This window comes from Stegodyphus dumicola, chromosome 5 (assembly GCF_044657685.1).
Source record: "Stegodyphus dumicola isolate Sdum_Otavi_A_Nest chromosome 5, ASM4465768v1".
NCBI classification, from domain to species: Eukaryota; Metazoa; Arthropoda; class Arachnida; order Araneae; family Eresidae; genus Stegodyphus; species Stegodyphus dumicola.
Window position 1 is genome coordinate 28434473 of NC_140772.1, and position 15219 is coordinate 28449691.

Sequence of the window (15219 nt, forward strand, 5' to 3'; positions counted from 1 at the left end):
AATTCGGTGCCCCTTCGATTAGCGACAATTTTTTGTAAAATTTTGGCGATGAAATCTTATTTCTGGTTACCATGATAGTGTAACTTTGCTTTAGCCTCCTGATTTTTTTAAAAATAAAAATAGATTGATGTGTACATGGACAAATTTAAACAGTGCACAATGCTTAGTTTGTGCAATTCTCGGATGTTTTTTTAAGTGAAAACAGATCAATGTGTACATGGACACAGAGTTTATGCAATTCTTTGACTTTTTATTTTCGTTTTGTGTAGCGGCCATCTTGAAATTGTGTCCTCCTGGCGCCGATCTTGGCGTCAAAAAACAAGGGGCACCCAATTGTAAACTTTTACCAATATACCTATCGAACAACAATTTTAACAACAGAGTTTATTTTTTATCATAAACTGTTCTTAGTACCATAACAGGTCTTGCTACACTCAGCTTTTTTGGATAATTCCTCTGTTTTCTTATTTTAAGTTTCATCAAACATTACAGTGAGTGGGCAAAAGATACAACAATATTCATATATTTTTATATTGTTTGGAACTTTCAACATACCGCATTACTGTTTCCTCCCACTTGCATGGCACGTAGTTGAAGCCAGGTCCAGTTGGTATCTAACTGAGTTGATCTCACAAAAGACAGATGAACTCCTAAGGAACGGTGGACAGCTGAACAGTCCATGCAAATAAATACTCCATAAGTCACACTTGCCCATGTTGGATTCTTAGCTCCGCAATCAAAACAAACCTAAATCATTATCAAAACTACATTTAATTCACCATAATGAAATGTTTCAACCATAAAATTACATTTCTATACCAAAATTCAGAGTTCAACTGCCAATTCAAGGAAACACAGGAAATTAAGTCAAGGAAAACTTAGCAAAATTTGAAGTTTCGTCACAATATAACTTAATTACATAAAAATTTCAAAATTAAGTCAAGTATTTAAATATAATGAACTACACAACTGATAGAGCAAAATTATCAACGAAAATTAAATACCCGCGTATAAAAAATTTGAATCTGCAATCGTATACTTCATATGCAATCGTATACTCATTATTAACAAGTCCAACTATTAATAAATTTGATACGGAATAAAGTTCCGGAAAAGTGAACAAAAAGTCTTGTACACTCCATACCTTATTCGACTGGAGGCTTCGCAAACGTTTAAAAACAGATCCTATATCGTTTTTACATGGTTTCTCCTCCGCCATGATGCCTCGTTGTAATATAATTGATGACGTGAGGTAAACATAAACGACAGATGCTTATTCAGTAAACACTTTTACAAACAAACGGATTTGCCCTTGCTTCATGGAACATTATCTTAGATAATAAAAAGATCTTATTTTTCTTATTTGGTATTTTAAGACTTAATAAGGATATGCGATTTACAATGAGAAACATTCGTTATTTTACAAGTATGTATAATATAACATATGATATCCATATATATTTTTTAAATTACACAAAAAAGTTCGTAATGCTAAATGTAATTCTTAAAACTTCTAATCGTTCAGGATCTCAAAATATCTTACGATAAATTATAAATATCAAAATGCACTCTAATCACACAAAATCGCACAACTCAACTCGTTGTTTACGGTTTGAAAACTCTATATTCGTGTCGAAGTTGTGAATGGTGGAAAGAATAAATTGCAATGTTTCGTAATATTAATCACTTATATTCTGTCTGTAGAAATGGGTTTAAAAAATCAAACCTGGCGTTTGTCGAGTGTAGCTATGCTTCAGTTGCTGAATCAGAATATAAGGATAACTTTTCAATTAAACTTTCCCAAACTTGTATTGACAGATTGAAACAAATCGCTACAGACGGTGTTTTTTTACGTATTACTATAGATGGTGGAGGCTGCTCAGGGTTCCAATACCGATTTGATCTTGATTCCCAGGTTAAAGACGGTGATAAATGTTTCGAAAAAGACGGAGCAAAAGTTGTGGTTGACGTGATATCTTTACCATTTATCAATGGTTCTACTGTTGATTACCATGAAGAGCTTATTCGCTCAGCTTTTAGAATTATAAACAATCCACAAGCAGATAGTCGGTGTTCGTGCGGAACTTCGTTTTCTGTTAAAATGAGTTAACGTTATTAAAATTAGCATATAACTACTGTTATACGTCAATAAATACAAAAAGATGTAGAGTCAGTAAATAGATGCATATTTTATTAAGTGTTATATTTCTTCAAGTCATAATTTGCGTGTAAAAATATTTATTAACAAGATATAAATCTGCATTTTATTTTTACTTCTGTTGTCCAAGTCAATAAAAACAAATACCGTAAAGTTTCACATTTTATCTATCAAAAAGTGGAAAAGCTCTCACATATTATAGTAAATAATAATAAAATTTTAAAAAATGAAATTTTCAAATTATGTCATCACTGCCAAGGAGGATACTCAGATAACCGGCACTTGGCGAACTTCCTGAAATCGCATTCATCATTTTATCGTAATTAATAGAATTCAATTTCAAATTAGTGGAAATAAAGATATGGTCTATAGTTTAGTAAGAGGGTTATTTTTTAATGGTAATTTTAATAAATAACATTTGATTGTGGGGGTAAAATCCTAGGAGAGCCCACACCTTTGACAAAAAACTGGGAAAGTGCAGAATCACCCACTGCTTCGTGCGTTTCTCAAAATCACCAACTTGAAAATAACAAGTCAAAAAAATTGCACAAACTCGGTATTCATGTACATATCGACCTATTTTCACTTAAAAAAACATCCCAGAATTGCACAAACTTAGCATTGCAAACTCCCTTGACTTTGTCCATGTACACAGCGATATGCGTCATATAAGTGGGTGCGCCAAGGGTGTGGACTCTGCTAGGATCCAGCCGATTGCGGGAATAAATATATCATGTAAATTAAATACTTGTTGCTTTGTAATGGCAGTCTAAATGTCTGTGCAAAACATATATATCTATTTTTATTTTCTTTGCATTTTGAAAATGTTTTTCTCTCTCAATCAATCATAGTTTTAATACTTTCAATAAAATGCCAGTAAAGGCAGCTAAAGTATAATTATTATATGAAATTTAAGATAAATATATTAAATTAATCTAATAAAAAATAATTGTAGGTACTTTTCTTTGTACAAGATGCAAGCCATCAGATGTGGTAGTCCATTTATATTGCTTCATAAATAACTATGCATGATGCCAAATTTGTGCAATTCTGTGATTTTTCTTAAGCTAAAACTTTAAAGATTCTTCCCATGTATATAGTGATTTGTTCTCACTTAAAAAAAAAAAGAGAGAGAGATTTGAAAAAAAAATTATGTATACATATTAAATTATATCGGAGATTCTTAAACTTTTTCATTCATGACCACTTTTTATTATCGAATTTTTTTCCAGGTATTAAATATAAAATAAAGTTATAGATATTTTCTCATAACTAATTATTTCTTTGGTAAACAATATATACATGAAAAGAAACAGTTTTAGAATGTGCTTCATATATGCAAAAATGTATAGGGGAAAAAAAAAACACCTCATTTTGAGATGAATGTGCACATTTTATTCTGGTAATAAATTAAATCTTATGTAATATTTGACCTGCTGGATGTAAAGCATATTCAGCATTTTTTATATTTGTCTTTAATAATTATTAAAGCTGAAAAAAATCGTTTCACATAACTATGTGATGCTGAGTAACAGAAGAACATTTAAAACCATTTCAGAAATTGTTGGAAATTCAGTTCTGCCTCATCCAGAATTAAGGCCAGATTTTTATGAAAACTCAAGTTTGATGTGTCAGTCGATAGTTCAGCATACCTTGATACCGTAGTGGGTAGGCATTCTACTGCCTGAGCAGTACCTTTCTGTTCCCTAAAGGAAATCCAGAATCCAGGTGTTAAAAAAAGGCATGAAGGAATTCTTGCAGGAGGACATGATGTTGAGAATAGAAGAATAAGCCACATTTTCCTCCGTAAATCAAAAAACAGCAGAAGCAATCTGGTAGCTGGTAGCATAAGTGGCAATATCTGATGTCCTGAGGAGTGGTGAAAAATCTGGACATAAATCAAAGTCCATAATGGGAAAGGAGATTGCAGATCTTGTGCAGAAGTCTGGCCATTGGAGGAAGCTAAAATATATAAAAATTCAAATTTTCTCATTTTAGAGAGTCCTAAAAATAAGTAATAGCCATAATGAGTATGGAAAAGGCTGGAAAAATAATCAAAATCCAGAGAAAAAATTTTTGCACAGTCGAGGCCCGAACACATGATCTTGATTTCTTCTACAAGAACTAAGCTGTCATTACCTTTCTTGTTATTGTATGAAACACAAGTCAATTGGGAAGAAAAATGCAGTCATTATTGTAAGAAGAAAGGGAATTTACAAGTCAATTTCAAGTAATTTCACTAAGTTTACAGTGTTTTAAATATTGTAATTTTTGAAGGGAATATTTCAAAGCATTGCAGAATTTAACAGTCTAGTAATTTTGATAAGAATTTAGAATGTCCAAATTTGTGAAAAAAACTGATCAATAAATCCTGAGTCAGAAATCTTCACCATTAGCAGAGATTGAATGTCAGATGAATTTCGTGTTTCCATTGAGAGGATGAAAAGCACATTTAGTCAAGATGATTAAGTGATCTAAACTGCAACTGATGCACGTTGGTTTAGCATCTCTCGGAAGTCTACGTGTACGAAAGATGATCTTGGGTGCAATACAGATAGTGTAGTAAATTGTTACATCCAGTCTGGTAGTGTTCAGAGCACTGACATCTAAACCGGATCTTAGGTGCTTTGGCTGAACAATATTTTTTTTTTATTTTGATAGAAAGGGAGGGCAAGAATTTTTCATGTAAGATTTTTCTGCTTTTTGCATCATGCTTGAGTTCCGCGAAATGTATTGTGAAATTAGCAAGTCTACTCATGGCCTTTTTTTTAAATTGTTTTAGCTTAGTGACCACCTAACCCTTGTCAATAAACTCCATGAGTATGGATTCAGGATCTTCATCAACTGCAATTCCATAAATTTGATGAGTCATTGTTCCTTTGTCCAAAAGGTGAAGAACTGAGTCTCAGTTTTCAAAAGAACTCCCATTGCTCTTTCTCTGTCATCAGTAGACTACAAAATTTAAGTGAATTCCTCTCATCAGGTGCCGAAATAATCGCTAATGTCATTTTCAGCGAGGGAAGACTTAATCACCTTTCACGTTACTTGGGAACATGGGCAGATGACTGCAGGCAGGCATAGCCTTTTTCTTAACAGAGTTGTTGGATTTTAGAGATGGAGGTAGATGAGACTGAATCAGATAATTCAAGATATATAAAATCAGAGTCATCTTGTGTATTGCTTGGATCTGAATCATCAACTTGAACATTGTTATCATTTTTTTAATCAGTTTAAGTTAAAACAACAGTTATTCTTTCTTTCTCCTGTTAATTTCAGAAATTTTGTTGGCAACTTTTACACATTGAACATAAGAATTTTCTAAATTTCATTGCTTTATTTACCATTTTAATAGCAGTAGGTAATACACGATTTCCATTGGTACATGGCAATAAAAACTATAAAACTTCTTGTAATGCAAGTAAATATAATAATAATATCAGCTGTAATTTTTTCAATTTTTTTTTTATTTGAAGATTTTAACTCTCATTTGAAATAGAATTGATTTATTGACATATAAGCAGTACTTGGATTCAAGGTGCCTTTTTAATTTTGGTGATGTCACACTGTTCATAGCTAAAATGTTATTGCAAGTTATACAAAGAGGTTGTTCATTGTCACTGAAAGTAAAGCCAATTTGGAGAAATGTCTTATCAGATTTTCTATTTTTGCTAATTAGATCCCAGTTAAAGAGACTTATAAAATAAGTAGCTTGTAAAAATTGTGTGTGTGTATATATATATATATATATAATTGAAAAAGAAAATGTAAAGCTAACTGGTAATTAGACGTAAGACCTATTTGGTCCTGCATTGTTTCTACCTACTACTATTATATATATATATATATATAAATTGTAGTAAGCTCGCCTAAAAGTTACCAAGAGCTGCTGCTCCAAAAGGTTGATAAATTATTTCTTTTTCGCAGCTTTTAGCGCAAAAAAGCGTCAGTAAGTTCTGAAACCTTTTGGAGCAGCAGCTCTTGGTAACTTTTAGGCGAGCTTACTACAATTTTTATATTTTACTTATTTTGCAGCATATTGCGCAAGATGTTTTCTAGACCAAAATTGGTTTTTTAAAAATTGTTATTACTGCTTTGCTTGATAAATTGATATATATATATATTTATATACAGCTACAGTATTTATATATATTGATTGGATCTGAGGAAAAAAATTAGATATGTAAACAAAGGTTCATATTCTCTCAATATTCTTTTAGTACATAATAAAAGAAATTGCAAAATCTGAACTCTTCTAATTCTGTTTGGTATTCAATATAATCTCTCAACATTTACTTGAAAGGTAGAAATATGATAAGAATATCTTTAAGTAGATTTTAACTGATACAAGCACAGTTTAACTTAGGCTTGGTCAAGTAGTTGTATAATAAAATCAGAGTATTCAAATTTTGTGTATGTAATATGCTAAATATGGAAATATCTAATTGCAATACTAAAAATATTCATCACTTTATTATACAATAGATTTTTTTTAAAAAAAGCATATACAGTAAAACCCTGATTGTCTGGAATTCATTTAACTGGAAACTGCAAGTAATCAGAATATTTTAAAATTTTAGAAACTCCTTAAACAAAAAATTAAGCAAATGAGAGACCTGTAGAGCCATCATAGTACAAAGTCCCAAGATCTGAAATCGTCACGACTTCGGCAATTCCGGATTTTAGATCAGTTCAAACGTAGTAAGATAGCATCTCGAAATTATGAAATAGTTAGTTGTAAAATAGTGAAGCATTTGTGACTTTAAGGGAGTCAATTTTAACTGGGATCTTCATAGTTTATTGCTAGAACTTAGCATCAGCATGACTGATCTTGTTTTAGAAGTTGAGTAAATAAATATTCACTCAAATGGGAACTGGCAGCTTATTTTATTTATTTATTTAATTTAACTTGGAATGCCACCTTTCAATATAATTTTTTATTTCTGGTTCTCTCCTTCGAGAAGTGATTCCAGATGTTTCTGAAACAGAAAATATTTAAAAACTGAGAAATAAAATTACATTTCATTTATAATAATTTTTCATATAGAGTATTTGTTCCATTTTTAGTTAATATAATTAATGAGAGAAGTTTCTAATGCATAATATATATTATATAACCATGGTACACAATAACCATTTGCGGTTACCTATCAATAAATTCTTAATAGTACAATCTTTCTGGTGCTTACTGTAGAAAGAGAGAGAAATACTGGGTAAGTCAAAATGAGTATAATGAATATAGTGATTACAAATGGCTATAACTATTTATTGAAAACAAATTTATCATTAAGATTAATACATAATGTAGAGGTAACTTCAAAATTTTGTATACATATGTCATAAATGTTCTATGTAACTTCCCTTGGTCACACGGACATCTAGGTGATTTTCACGCCATACATTCTGAAGCATTTGTTCAGTCACCGACACAAGTGCATTACAAATGTGTACTTTGAGTTGTTCAGTTGTTTTGGGCATGGGAGGCACAAACATCCTGTCTTTCAAATAACCCCATAGAAAAGTCCGGAGATCTTGGTGGTAGATCTCTTATAGGTTCTTGTTTGTAATGCTGACAAAATCTTCTCTGCACTGTTATAAAAGAATGATATTTTTCAAATTCTAACACGCAAAATGCTTTCTGCATGGGACTCGCCATTTTTACTAATGAGGCGCCCGCAATGAACAGGTTTCTTGTTGTTGCAAAGTTTCAACTCACATGCGTAGGCTTCCACTTCATTGCACCTTCGCCTTATGTAAAGGAATTTTGTAGTTCTGTCTACATTCGATGTTATTCTTATCGATAAATTCTTTTCCATTAAATAGTTATAGCCGTTTGTACTCGCTATATTTATTTTGACTAATTGAATAAAAATTAGGTGATACATGTATTTTCTGCATCTGACAGCTAGGACAATTAATAGAACTGGGGAAAAGATATTCCTTCGCAGGTGATAAGACATGTAAACTATAATTTCGCTGTTCTTAATTTAATACCAAAATCTTAATCTTTTACTCTTTTCACATTTCGCTGGGCTGTTAAAATTTTTTCCACTGCCACAGTATGTTTTCAATACTATCACCAATTATAATTCTGTTGAATATGTGAAAGGTAAGCTAATACCTACAGAATACAGTGTAACGTTGTTGTATTTCCAGGATGGAAGACATAAGATAGTTTGTATTTTAAATATTTATTTTAAAAACTAACAATTAAATTCCGGGCTAAAAGAAGGTCAGAGCTGAAATCCAAAAGCAGCATTGCAGCATAATTTTGCAGAAGGGGGGAGAAGTCTTCGTAGATGCACAATGAGTCTTACCATTCAGGCATCTCAAAGCATTCTCATTTTAGCTTCTCTATCCTCTTTAAAGAGTAACAAAAATCCTTCAGGGAAGAAATCCAGTATCTTTTCACTAAGTGTTTTCTCTAGCGGCACATAAAAATTTTCCACTGGGTAATGAAAAAGTTTTTTTTTTTTTTTTTTTTTTTTTTTTCCATAGGGGAAAACCCTTTAATATAAAACACTGCTGTGATGGCACAACTCTTTCCCTCTTTCTGGAAGCTCTCTTGGAGAATGTCAGATTAGTCCCTAAAATTGCATCTCCTGTAGTCACATGATGACATCGAACAGGAAAACATAAATATTCACAAATAATTCTGGGTTAAGTACCATGAATTAAACTGTTTAAATTGAGGCCAGTATAAAAACACAACAAATTTTTTCTCTACATTTAAAACACTGATTGTTGCTTCCAGATAATGAGTACATATTCCCAACGACTAACTTCATTTCAAAATAAACATACAATATTACAGTTTCTGAAAATTTACATTTAAACAATTTAAAATTTAATTTTTTTCTAGGAAACATTGAAAAAATATGATACTATTTGTTTTATAATTTTATCTTGGCTCAAAAGGAAAACCTTGCAGATATTTATTTGCTAAGTTCTGGAACTAATCTCATTGTGGAGATCCTAATCTTGCTCCCGAATTTCTGCACTTAAGGCACCGTTGTTTTATCACACTGCAAGAAACATACATACATGCATGCAGATTCATTTTATAATTTCTTTAAATATAAGACAGGGCGATAATATATGATGGCAACGATTTGAAAAGTGATACAGTCTTTTAAAGTTTTCGATGCAAAATGCCAAAACAAAATTAATAGTCCTTCAAGGCAAATTGCCCCTTATAATAGAACTGGGATACAATTAAAGATACTAATACTAAAAAGAAAGGTTAAATATTTATTTGCTTGCATAATTTTTTTTTTTTTTTTTTTCCCAATTTAGGTTGCTTAAGTTTTCTTTACTGCTAATACTTTCTTTTTAATGTTATAGACAGATATAATTTTTCTTCAATTACAGAGTTCCAAATTTTGCAATTACCGTGTCGAGAATTCCAACTAATTTGTCAATCAGAATTTGTTTTTTCTCAACATCACTGTCACTTTCTTCACTATCAGTAGCAATATTTTCTGGATTTGAAACCATACTATAGATTTCGCAGTTCATTAACGCGTTCACTGCCACAACGTTAAAACACTATTTTATATAATTCGATCTCTGAGGGTGGAAACATTATTTTCAATGGCAGTAAATGTTCATTGATTGATATTTGGGGCATTACCATCGCAATGGAATACCTATCACATCAGCATAATTTATTGCCATTTCTCCCTAAATTCCATTATTTGAAAAATTCCAGTTTTTGTTTGCCATATCCGAAAATCTTCAAATTCCTGGCTATCGTCATAATGCTTAGCATGATACACTACTGGCGATGTATCATCAGATCGCAAAAATTTGTTTTGCTCCAATCACATGCTGAGGAAGTTATTAGCTTTGTTAATTATTATGTCTATTTTCTGCATTTGTCCTGCTTATCTGAGTCACCATGAAATAAATTCCCTATGTAACAGGTGACTTGCTCACCTAAGTTATATATTTAAGTCAGTACTTTTCAGTTATGTATCTGTAAGGCATTTTTCAGTTCAAAATTATTGATTGAAATAAAAACATTAATCAATTTTATTATTCGTATATGTAAAATAAAATATGCCAGAATTAAGATATTTTGATGAAAACTAATTTTATATAAATTTTGGTAATCAAGTAATATGCAATCTACTGCTTTTGGTTAGTTATTTTTTTGGATGGTGGCACTAAAACTGGTTGTTGTTTTAATCATTTCTATTTCCCGCCCTTTTAATTACAAGTTCGAATTTCAAACCAGCATTTTAGTGCTGCCATCTAAGAAATAAATAATGAACTAAAAGTTGTAAATTGATTACCAGATGGTACGGCTAATAGGTGAAGTACAGCTATGATTTCCAGAATTTTTTAGGCATAGGCTTAAAAAGTAGAAATACAATGTTCCAATCAGAGCTGTTAATTTATGAGCCCAGATAACACGTTATTCTTCCTGTGTTAGGATAAATGGCTACTGTTCACATGTTACTGATAAATGGTAGGATACATCATCAATTGAACAGTGCTTTTAATTACAAGTGACAACTAATCAATACAGTAATTATCAGGTAAATGCCTTTTGCATTTTAACTACTAAACTAATATAGAATTTCAGGGGAAGCAAGAAAAACTTGCTTTAATCCTCTAGTGAAATTTATTCCTGTTACATCATTTTAGATATTGATTGTTTACATACTGAAAAGATTTTAAAACATTATCCGAAAGCCAAGCTGCAAAATATAGAATAATGTTATATTTTTCAAGTTAGTACACTTTTACATGCTGATATATTTATGTAGTGATCAGTATTAACAGGAAGCAAATTACTAACTGAAAGTAATATTTTGTACCATATTTTTATAACATGAAATTATTAATTATTTGTGAAATAGTCAGAATTAAGCGTGATGGCTAATAATTGTAATTTTATTTGTGCAAGGATAAAGATAGGAAAAAAAATGACAATTTATATAAAAAATTATTTTTATTTTATAATAAAAATTTCAATATGCAAATATTTCCAGCTGATATGCAGGATAAAAGTATTTCACAGGTAAGTGCTGCAGTGTAAGAAAACTAGACTTATTTCATTATTACAGGCACTAAAGGCATTCAGTCAGAATGCAAAGTGGCACCAAAAAGATAGTTTTAAAAAATTTTTACAGAGTAACAAATTAACATTTATATAACATTAATAATATACATATCTTACAAGACTTCACTATAGAAAAAAACTTAGAGAACATTTATTTTGGACAATACTCAGAACTAATGAAAAAATTCAATAACAATAAAATTTCAGGAAGGTTAATTTGCTATCTAATATATGTAGGATGTTACGAAAATTTTAGGAATTTGGGTGTAATTGTTTTAGTACGTCAATTTTCAATAATATATCAATGGAGTTTTTTGATATAATCTCCATTTAGTTCAACCCAATAGTTAGTTATCCCAAAAAAAGTAATTTTTTTTAAAGCTATTCTTCAAGAATGCTTTTCGTGTCTTCTCTCTCTCTCCTTTGGTATGGTTAAATTCTCAAACTGAACACCAGATAAAGGTTTTTTTTTTTTTTTTTTTTCTCTTCCAATGTGGGAATAAAATACTCCTCAAGGATGTTGAACACTTTTTGAAATTTTTTCAAAAACAGTGGTACAAAAATGTGCCTGTATCAGTCAAACAACTAAATCGGACAAAACAATATTGCAGGGGCAGCATAACTATGTCAATATTTATCTCTGACTGATAGCATTGCTTAAATTTTCTAGTAGGTGAAGTACAGCTCAATTCCTAGAAGAAACATCCTATGCATGAAATGATTTGTATTTAAATGAAAACAGGGAATTTAAATTAGACAAATACATGCAGTTTCAAAACTGACATTCAGATTTTTAAGAAATTCTTTTCATATGTAAGGCTTCTAATTAAGGAGGAATAAATGATATTTTCAATATCACTTATTATATAGCTATCATTTTACAAAATAAATATTATGAAGTATCTTTTTCAATTAATATGATTTTTATAAAATTAATAATAAAACAAAAAAACAAATAATTATTAAATTTTATACAACTTGGTTTTATACAATAATATTAAAAAACTGCATGGATTACAAAATTATGAAATTAATATTATTTTACACATAATGCTCAACATTTATTTAAGAAATAAAACAGAAATAAAATATCAAGATAATTTAATATTAAATAATTTGTTTTCCAGAGACTTGAAATTTAGAGAAAGCAATTACTACATAGCCACAAAAATACTAAATTAATGTAGGTTAAAAAAAAAAGTTTTCCAAACCAAATTTTTGTCAATTTATTTTACACGCTGTAGATGAAATGTCAGAGAGTAATTAAATATGATAACATGCTTTTTTATTGCAGTAAAAGACTGACATAATGAGCAAATTACACAAATTTGTTGATAAACTGACTTGAACTTAAAAATTTATTTAAATGAAAAACAAATAACAGTTCACTATAAAATAATTATATAAGAAACAAATGTCATCTGATATAAAGCATGTTAAAAACTGCATGAAATTTATTTGTTTTCAGTTCAAAATTATTTTTACATGCTATAAGTTTTTGCTAAACAGAATGAATCTTAACAATCAGAAAAATGAACAGAATTTCCTTTTTAAGTCATATTTAATGTTGTTTGTACTAAATCAGATAACCTCATATAATTCATCCATCATTTATAATTACTGTGCAATTAAAATAGAATGCTAGATGATTCTTACACAATGAATTTACTGAAATGAGCTGATGACAATACAATAAAGAAAAAAAATTGGTTTGAACAAATTATATTTATCAACATCGAAAACAATTTTGTTTTGAAACAGAAATGTGCAAAATATATAGAAACGCAACAAAAATAAATATATTTCATTTAAAGCTAAAAAGAAAAAATAATTAACTCTGGTAATAAGTTATATACTCTACAGATATAGATTTGTCTTCATAAGTTCCTATAATTACACAGAAAAATCTGAAAATGTAACACAAATATCTAAAAACATGCAAAGCAAAATTTCATTTATAATCACAGACTGGCCTCAACATCACCTATGCCAAAATATAAATTTGAGATCCAAGTTCAAAAATACTAAAATCTTTTTCTTGCAACGATGCTTTAAAAGTATTCACAATAACAATTTTACTCAAAACAGTATCTCAATTTTTCAGGTAATCAATCAATAATTAGGAACTCAAATATCTCAACTGGTAGGATCTTCACAATCAACGAGTTCAGAACAGTCTTCTGCGGAAAGAATATTCTCTCCACAGTCATCCCTGTGAGTCTGCCAGTCTTTGCGTTGGCAAAAGGCACTACAGTAACTTACACGATGGCAGCCAGTACATTCTGAAAATGCTTCTCTATCACAGTTGGCACATCGCTGAAATAAAAGGAAAAAAAAATTACTCAAGAAAAAGCATAATGTGAAATAGAGAAAACCGACAGATTATGAGAATATTTTGAAAAAAGACATCGAAACAAAGCTTAGCATAAAAAATTGGAAATTAGACAATTTAATTTAAAAGTATTTACAGCAGTTTCCTCGCTTTCACTAAAAAGTGGTTTTAAAAAGTCAATTTTCACTAAAAAGTGATTCAAAATTTTAAGATCTATTTGATAAAATTCAGGATCATTTTAATGATTCAAAAGTCTCTAAAAGTGAAAGGTAAAGATATTTTTAAACACAACAGAATGTTTCATTTCAATGTTATGTTTATTAAAAAAAACTGTTAATTTAATACATTGTCATTTTAATAATGTAAAATGTGCAATATTTGTTTAAAAATTCATCAGAAAATTCCCAAAACCATTAAATTTTTTTTTTACAGAAACTGGTCTTCAAATTGCCAAAATATTAATAAATCACCTAACTTAGCAATAGAGAAAGGGACCCAAGAAGAATTCCTCTGTCAAAAGCAAAGAACTTGTTTTTTACATAATAAAGAGAATGATGAATTGAAATGCAGTAATGCAAACTGATGCCAAAAATATGCCTTTAAAATATAGATCTGGCAACAAATTGCCAAACTGGATCAAATTTTAGCTCTTTTATAAAAAACTGTAAAAAATTCATTTTAAGATCATAAAACTATGCGTTTTCATAAAAGAAAAATCCATTTCTTATCTCAATTTTTTTAACAAAAAAGTGCAGTTTACACAGTTTGCAGAAACTATGATAACTAGATATAAACAGATAATAGTAACTAAAATCTCACTGGTGATGTTTTGTTGCCAAGAAAGTGCGAGTTGGTTTAGCTAATAAGTACCATTTCTTCATATGCTTCACATTCAAACAAAACTTTTAATGAATTCTTATATTTAAAAAAAAAATGAAGTATTACTTTTTACAACCCCCACAGCCTTAAAAATAAAAATAAATAAATAAATAAATAAATAAAATCCCAATATTGCTAGTCCCTTTCAGAGTTCTTCAATAAATGGGATGGGAGTATGCTTGCAGAGTTACTCAGTGTGGAGCTTCAAATCTGGCTTGAAGGGTTGAGACTACACAGTGCATTTAAAATATTTAAAAAAAAAAAAAAAAAAAAAGAAGAAGAAAAGAAAAGAAGGTGAAAAAAAATCTTATTTTAATATAAATAAACTCTAATTTTCCCAAAAGTAATATTACACTCGCTGAAATCTTCATAAGGAAAAAATCATTCAAATCTATTCAAAAGAATACCTCCTTACCTTCAGAGAATCAGACTTATCAGTTACAATTGCATGAAGTTTCTCTTGCATTTCTAATCGTGCTTGTTGCAATGCTTGCTCAACTGCTGCTTCTTTTTCTGCTTTTGCTTCCAAAATGGCTCGAGAAAGTGCCATTTGTGCCTCAGTTCGACATGCAGTTAATGCCTAAAACAGATAATAGTTGAAATGTATGTGTATGTGCATGTATGAAGTAATATTGCAGCCCTATGTTAAGTACCTGCATCATTATCATTACATAATAATAATAGTATCATATATGTTCTGGCACAATTTTAGGCACTACACATGCTTAATCCTTTACCTCCATATTAGGTAGGTGTACGGCTCATCTCATAAGCTTTCTCAAA

General features: G+C 30.0%; 3 protein-coding genes across 5 annotated transcripts in view; 1 reads left to right on the plus strand and 2 right to left on the minus strand.

The window, feature by feature from the left end:
- The window catches only part of ArfGAP3 (ADP-ribosylation factor GTPase activating protein 3), a 51894-nt gene extending 50595 nt beyond the window's left edge, over positions 1–1299 (minus strand). For all 3 annotated transcript variants that reach the window (XM_085816519.1, XM_085816517.1, XM_085816518.1), the window contains exons 1-2: positions 1145–1299; positions 556–747 (exon numbers count right to left, since the gene is read on the minus strand). In XM_085816519.1, coding sequence (XP_085672645.1) covers positions 556–747; positions 1145–1219 — 267 coding nt within the window. In that variant the 5' untranslated portion in view covers positions 1220–1299. The remainder of the gene's footprint in view (positions 1–555; positions 748–1144) is intronic.
- A 296-nt stretch (positions 1300–1595) lies between these two features.
- Positions 1596–2311, plus strand: LOC146997072 (iron-sulfur cluster assembly 2 homolog, mitochondrial). Its single transcript, XM_085816520.1, has one exon. The coding sequence runs from the start codon at positions 1667–1669 to the stop codon at positions 2108–2110; it is 444 nt and encodes a 147-aa protein (XP_085672646.1). The 5' UTR covers positions 1596–1666; the 3' UTR covers positions 2111–2311.
- An 8784-nt stretch (positions 2312–11095) lies between these two features.
- The window catches only part of LOC118197719 (deformed epidermal autoregulatory factor 1 homolog), a 31222-nt gene continuing 27098 nt past the window's right edge, over positions 11096–15219 (minus strand). Inside the window, exons 8-9 of the mRNA XM_035369252.2 lie at positions 14852–15016; positions 11096–13541 (exon numbers count right to left, since the gene is read on the minus strand). Of these exons, the coding sequence (XP_035225143.1) occupies positions 13362–13541; positions 14852–15016 (345 nt within the window). The 3' untranslated portion in view covers positions 11096–13361. The remainder of the gene's footprint in view (positions 13542–14851; positions 15017–15219) is intronic.

Excerpts from the sequence above, each read along its gene's own strand:
- LOC146997072 (XM_085816520.1), top strand. The coding sequence starts at position 1,667 with ATGTTTCGTAATATTAATCACTTATATTCTGTCTGTAGAAATGGGTTT.